This window comes from Montipora foliosa, chromosome 12, assembly GCF_036669935.1.
Source record: "Montipora foliosa isolate CH-2021 chromosome 12, ASM3666993v2, whole genome shotgun sequence".
Taxonomy (NCBI): domain Eukaryota; kingdom Metazoa; phylum Cnidaria; class Anthozoa; order Scleractinia; family Acroporidae; genus Montipora; species Montipora foliosa.
The window spans coordinates 31,365,249-31,372,748 of NC_090880.1; the positions used below are offsets into that span (position 1 = coordinate 31,365,249).

General features: G+C 38.8%; 2 protein-coding genes across 2 annotated transcripts in view; both read left to right on the top strand.

Moving 5' to 3' along the window:
- The window catches only part of LOC137979108 (uncharacterized), a 6,741-nt gene extending 4,160 nt beyond the window's left edge, over positions 1-2,581 (top strand). Inside the window, exon 4 of the mRNA XM_068826291.1 lies at positions 1,607-2,581. Coding sequence (XP_068682392.1) covers positions 1,607-1,651 — 45 coding nt within the window. The 3' untranslated portion in view covers positions 1,652-2,581. The remainder of the gene's footprint in view (positions 1-1,606) is intronic.
- A 305-nt stretch (positions 2,582-2,886) lies between these two features.
- On the top strand, positions 2,887-5,290 carry LOC137979469 (uncharacterized). Its single transcript, XM_068826722.1, has one exon. It carries the CDS (start codon positions 4,321-4,323, stop codon positions 5,281-5,283), a length of 963 nt encoding a protein of 320 aa, XP_068682823.1. The 5' UTR covers positions 2,887-4,320; the 3' UTR covers positions 5,284-5,290.
- The last annotated feature ends 2,210 nt before the right edge of the window (positions 5,291-7,500 follow it).

A 7,500-nucleotide genomic window follows, 5' to 3' on the forward strand; every position in this document is an offset into this window, starting at 1 on the left:
GAATACGTTTAAACGATTATCAGAAAAGATTCATTGAACCGTTATCTTATCTAATCAAGAGTCCATTATACCCCAAGGGTAAGAATCTAGTATCAGGTTTGACCAAGAGAAAATGAGGGGACAGAGAAGGAGGCTCCCGGTCCAGCCCTTGGGATATGTCATGTCCACGAAAGATATTTTTAGACGAGCGGAAGTCTTCCGAGACGTCTGCATGCAGGCCAACCTCGGTCCGATGTTTGAAAGAAAATAAATATTCATCAGCCTTTCACGTGCGCCATCATTTTCTCTTTTCACTAAGAACCTGAGAGCGAGGCAAGACTGCATGCGGACGTCTCAGAAGACAGACTTCCACTACAACAAAGACTTCCGCTCGTCTAAAAATAACTTTCGTGGACATGACATATCCCGGCCAACGCCTTGAGCCTCCCTCTCTGTCCCCTCATTTTCTCTTGGTTTGACCCCATCAGCGTCAGAAAAGTGCACCAAATTCAAATTTCCCGGGGTTAAGATCTTTGTGTATTGTATTTGCATTATGTAGCATTTACGTTTAAATAATATGGAAATATCTGTAACAAAACGTTTTATTCCCAAAGGGTTTGAAATGGGTACAACATCGAGTTAGCCGGGTCTATTGTTTATTTTCCCGCAAAACTTGGTTTAAAGGGACAGTTTCACGGTTTTGCGCATGTCCAAGATTTATTGCTAGCAGTTGTAAATTTAACGGTTTCTTACTGAACTAGATGATGTTAATTAAACACAGAGAGTATTAAAGCAAATACACATTTCTTTTTAATTGACTTCATATGTATTTTTATTACATCGTTTTTTTTTTTCATTATTTCTTTTTTTTTAACTTCTTGTATTTGTAAGTTTTGTATATTTCCCATATTTTATTTCCTATATTTTGTTAAGCGCGCTGAGATTATGTAGCTGCGCTCTAGAAGAATTTTATTATTATTATTATTATTATTATTATTATTATTATTATTATTATTACTAAGGCCCAAATTTGGTGGAAGACACTCCGGGTTTACACAGTAAATATCGAATTTACTTTTGATCTCGAATTTATTGTACGGGTCGAACATTTATTCTACGCACGAGTTGTCATAACGCACAAGTAATCTATTCGCATGCAGTAGGTTCATAACACAAAGGAAATGATTACAAAAGTTCTTCCAAAGAGTGATCAATTACTATGGGATTGTTTCCGTTTCCTGCATCAGTGCTTTAGATTGTTTCAATAACATGCGCAGAGACGTGAAACTCTCCCTATAAAACTAGACACTTCTGGAGCTGATGGGGACTACTGAGGCCAACTTGGGTAAATCTTACTCTTGGGTGATGGATGGACTCTTAATCTAATATAAAGTTGCAACTTTTTTATGCTTTTTGCTTGCGGGGAAGTATGGACACATGAATGCCGAGAAATTCATTTAAGTGCTCTCGGTTTCAAAAATATTCTCAAGAACCTCTGGGGTTCCCTAAACGCTTAGAAAATAGCCTATCATCCAAAGACAGTTTCTTGACAACATGTACTTCTCTCCTTAGAAATAGAGTATATTTCTATCTTTATTTTGAACCTAGAACCTGGTTCTTGTTACAGATCAGCAAGCAAGACACAGATGAAAAATCGACAAAGCACCTTTAATTAAGATACCGGAAGTAACCTCTTAGTTCGCGGCAAAAAAAAGACGCGCATCTAAAGTAAACTACTGAACTTAACGAACTACGTGTTTGAGAGTTGAAAACTTGTATAATAATTAAGAAAAATAAGCATATTTTCCTAGGTAAGTGCGTCGCCGTATATCACCAATAAACAAACTGTATGACGTGCGTGGCAGCCGGAGGGTCAGGGGCCCGTTTCTCGAAAGTCCCGAAAACTTTCGAGCCCGAAAAGCCGTTTGTGAAACTGCAAACCGCTTGTTTTGGAAAGCCGATCTTTTAACATGTTTTCAAGCTAACTAAAAGAAAGATGTCTGTTAAGTTTGATGACTTAAATCCTCTCCGTTCTTGAGATACAAAAGGGATTTTGACACCTGAAAATGCCCCGAAAAGTTTCGGGACTTTCGAGAAACGGGCCCCAGACCTCTTTAGGTTTCTTAAAAAATGCTGCCTTCGTAATTATCACGAGACTTTCATCGCCTTTTTGGATATCTCTACTAGTGATGCGCCTTGGTCCCTTTTTCACAGCCTATCATGTTTACAATAAGCGACTTTAAAGAACTACATTAGTACTTGTCCTTTGGCCATTGAAGTTTGATAAAAAAACAATACACAAACAGCGTTAACAAACATCATGAGTAAAACAAATATTAATAGCTTGGCGTTTCGAGTGCTACAACATTCATTCATTTTCAGAAGCAATATTCCGTTAGGAAATACAAAACCATATTTAAATCTAGTAGAAGACCGGAAACCGTATTCTGTATTGAAGCCATATCGCTCAATGACAACATTAGCAGTGAAAACCTCCTCCTATTTTAATTGTCAAATGTCACTGCTGACCAATTAGATTCTCTCTTTATATAGTTTCCAGTCTTCCAAGGATCCAATAAACTAGAGCGTTTATTTATCTTCATGTAGTGCGAGGTTTTTTATTTTTACTTTTAATAATCAAGTTCTTACAGTCTCTATAAGTATACACTGAAGAATTAATGCGACTTCGACCTTGGCGTCATCAAAAGTTGGTATTAGTTTCGTTGTTGTCCAATCTTTACTAAGAACTGTAGGTTTTATATTTTGAAGAAGTGAGGTTTCTAAGGGGAGCGACTAAAAGATACAACCACCATCATTGTAAGAATAGGGCCATTTATACGGGAGAAAATAAGACGCGTCTTAGCTAAGACGCGTCTTATTTTCTCCCGTATAAATGGCCCTAATATGTCAGAATTATCCTTTTTCTTTATCAGTTTGGTATTTTTAAAGTACCGAGACCGCTTACTTTGTTTCCTGGCGAGAAACATAGCCAGCTGGTTTTTAATTGCGGTAACCCGCAATTATCTAAGAGGATGAATGAGCTAAAAACTTCCAAAAAAATAATTATATTAAACGTTATACATTAACAACGGTTGGAGCCAAGAAATGGTGGAAGCCACCTTAACAGGGTTTACGATGAGATGAATAGCCCATTTACGAGTTGCAGCATGCCTCAGTTTCAAAGCGAGTCCTGGTGCACAACCATTCAAATGGAAACGAGTTACCTCTTTCCCGTGCCGCTTTTGCTTTTCTTTACCTTTTTAACCAATTTATTTTCAACACCTGTTTGAAATTACCTCATGCATTTTTTGAAATTTCCGTTCTAATTTTAATTGTATTTATAATGGTAATCCGCCTTGATTAGCATTTTAGATATTTGAGGCAGATGATCTTAGGAACAAATTGTTAAGGTGCGTTCGATTGACCGTAATCCTTCGTTTTTGCGCAGATTAACATTAAAATTGTCAAACATTTGCTAGAATGCTATTTTAAACATATTTTTATCATCCGTGCAGCTTCGAAACTCGCCAAAAATACCGTTTTAATCATCACTCCAGGTATTCTTATTCCGGAATAGGGTCAATCGAACGCGCCCTTAGTGTAGAAGGATTATAAGAAAAGCAGTCTTGGAAATCTTTTTAGCTCAAGTTATAAATATTCGTCTGTGAAAACAAATTGATAGTAGAGGTTTTAAGTTCAATCTTTTCAAAGGCCATTAATGAACAGGTGTAATCTGTATATATAAACGGAGATAACAACTAAAACCACACTGAGTCATTGGAAAGAAAACAATCAGACGTTTAAATGGTTATGCTTTAACTAAAACCCTTAGCAACGTTTTTGTTTCAATGAAAATTCCTCATGGACAAATAATCTCTACTTGCCTCTAGCCAATCGGACCCGGCTAAAACGTATAAATGACCACAACAATTGTCTGATTATCAACTCCGTTTCAGGAAAACTTCTTTCGGCAGTAATCACAAGTTGTTTCAGTTTCAAGCGAGTAATTAGTATTTGTAGTGTATTGTTGTAGAAACCAATTATCTGAAAACTATGAATGCGAAATTGGAGGTCTTAAAATGCAGCTGGAGCTATTCAAAACTTCATGGCACTTCGTGGTCGGTATATTTTACAGTAACTGAAGCTCTCGTCGACGTCTTGTATGGGGGCAAGTAAGATCTCGGATAATTCAGAAGGAAACTTTCGTCGTCAGCGGTTCCTCCGGATCATTCAACAAAAACCGCCGGATTTTAAATAATCGCTGAATCCTCTCTCTTTCTCGTTGCCGGTGTATCTTCGGATTTTTTTTTTGAGCCGTATAAACAGAAATCAGTCGAGGCGATGAATTCTAACAAAACAATATCTAGTTTTCCTTCGAATGAAACAAGTGAATATCAGTCCCCCGACAGTTGGGTCGAGCCTTCACCAAATTGGTTGGTAGCAATTAAGGAATGGAAGTTGCTTTGGCATCTTCATGTGTACGGTTTTGCAACAGTCTTTGCCTTAATAGCATTCTTTGCAATCACTTGTATCGTTGTAAGCCGTAAAGCCATTCTTAAAAAACAAAGAGCTCATTTTGCGGTTATGAATTCTGCACTGGTTGTAACAGGATTTCTTCGTTCCCTTGTGCTGTTTTGGGATCCTTATGCCTCCCGTGAAAACACTTCTAGTTCAATGGTTCTATTCTGCATAATTTCCTGGGGAATAGGAACGGCTTGCATAACTTCAAGTTTCAGTATTGTGCTCCTGATTTTCATGGAGACGACGAAGACTTCACTGGGTCCCGCACGCCTCAAAAACTTGCCATTCTTGATGTCAATAACGCTGTCAAATATCTTGTACTTGCTGTTATCGGATTTAGTGGTCTGGTTTCACTCTGAGGCGAGAGTCATGGTCTTCATTTGCCATGTAACATTTGCAACTTGGGGCTTAGTCGTCTCTATTGGCTACTCCGTAGCCGGAACACGAATGTGGCGAAATTTGAAGGCTTCACTCGATGGCACATTTTTCAGACGAACAATCCATCAAGAATCCAGTAGACTAAACCGTTTATTTACTCTAATGTGCTGCGCGTCTTTCTTTGGAGTGATCAAGTTTTCTTTGTCACCATACACATCAGTTGGAGAATTCGGAGTCTTTGCCGACACGGGCTACATCACTGAAAGCTGGCATTGGTTCGTTGTCCAATCTTTGTTAAGAACTTTAGAGTCTTTTCTGTGCATTTTTATTTTCCTCATTGTGTTCAAAAATCGGAAGGGCATAGCAGCGAACCACAACACACCAATCGCTGATCCACTCGGCTGATCTTGCGCCCCGGAAAGGATGGGGGGGGGGGGGGGGGAAACACCCATTTGGAACAGACGGGGATGCTCGTCGGAAATTTTGAATTTAACCCCCAAGGCCATCCGGGCGTGGCTTAAGCAAATTTTGTCCCCTAAAAACAAGTTAAAAAGAAAACTTGACTTCTGTTTCTCTTCGCGTAATTCTGTGTTTCTTCGCGGAACCCTAAACGAGACCTTGGCGGCTTAAAATATTGGCGCTTTGCCCAGAACACCCTAAGCGAGACCAAAATCCAAAATTTACACCCCTAAACGAGACGACGAGCATCCATCCCCGTCTGTTTCATATGGGAGTCGCCTTTCACCAATGCCGGTGGCCTGGGATCGAATTCCGGATTCGACGCCATTTGTGGGTTGAGTTTCTACTCCGACCGAGAGGTTTTTCCCCGGGTGGTCCGGTTTTCCCCTTTCAGCAAAAACCAATATTTGTTTTGATCTGTTCTGATTTCAGTTGATTTGTGGTCTCCCCAATTAGTGGAGCACTCGTGCTCGGTCAAATAACCTTGAGGCTTAAACAAAGTTATAATAATAATAATAATAATAATAATAATAATAATAATAATAATAATAATAATAATAATAATAATAATAATAATAATAATAATACTACTTCAGGTCCATTTTTGTTTGTACAATTTATTTGCTTTCTTGGCGACCTGTAACTTATAGTACATTCACTTGATTTAGATCATTCTATTTACATTGCGACGCGCCTTACCGTGGCCACCTAACAAAGTTTTTTACAAATTGTCCGCCAATCAGGATGTGTGAATTTGATTGACAGTCACGCCTCCTTGCAAAGTTCGCACAATTGTAGGTTGAACACCGTTGCATGGGTTGTTGAGATGACGTATTAATACGTAATTGTCGAATGTGAAAGTTTGTTTGGTGGCCACAGTAAGGCGCGTTGCACTGTAACAATTATTCTACGAGAGCGCTCTGGATATTTTATATCCAGCAGGCCGAGTAGAATAATTGTTTTATTAAAAACTCAAGGATCAACATTGAACAGCATGGTCGCCATGTCGACTAAAGCATCTATTTCTGCCTCAGTCAATTCCGGTCCAAAAACGGCTTTTGTTGCCCACTTTTTCTCAGAACTGCAAAAATGTTTCAGCTCGCTTTGTTGCTGACGCGTTCCTTGACCATATTAGGTAGAGTAGGTATATGAACTGATAGCCTGTGTCCGGCGAGCCAATGAAAATTCTGGAAATCTGATACCCGCAGTTCAGGTATTAATAATATTTATTATTCTTGGCAGCCAGTACTCTTAATTTTCTAACTTTACCTTAATTTAAATAGGCAAGAGTTGACTACACATTAAGATTTTTACATACTAAAATGTAATTTCTCTGTGACAAATAGCGGATCGGGAAATAATTTCATAGACCAACAACACCTACCTTAAGAACCTTCAAGATGCATTTTGAGTCAATGCTTGTGCACACATTTGAATATTTCCTGAGCCGCGACTGTCAGTATAGAGTGGCATTGTTCCCAGCATGTACAAAAAACTGAAACATAGATCATGTATAATTGCATGAAAGCACCGTGAATGACCTTTGTAGTTCTTGTTCCATAAGAAACCGGTCCATGTTTTGTATCATTTGGAAACTTAAAAATCCAGAACAATAAATATGCGCTGTCTGTGACAGAAGGACTGACAGGAGCTCTTCCCGCCGAATCCTCTCACGAGTCCACGCATTCACGTAACAGCGGTCTTGTCATTGCTAGGTTCCAGGTTTCTACTATTGCTTGTTCAGTCGTCGCTATTTTGTGGGTCTTATACAGTTATAGGATTATATTCGCCAAAGAAAGAACGAAGAACCTGACTTTTATAGAAATATGAACGTTAGAGGTCGTACAGACGATGGTCCAGGTTTTGTTGGCACCAAATTTTGTCAGGAATGGTAAGTTTGTCGTAGAGGTCACGATCGATGATACCGATGGATCATTCGATGAAAGTTGTATTTGAACACGTTTCGGCCTGTTTAAGTATGTCGCCCCTGTTTATGTGCGCATGTCTCCTCACCTTATTTTCTTTTTGTCTCAGAAGTAATATGTTGTACCCTAAAGAGGACAACTGAGAAAGCTAGGTCTTGTTGTACGCTGTAAGTTATTACTTATGAAAAGAATAGGCAGTTTCATTAATGAAGGGACCACTCAAGAATGTTAAACCAAA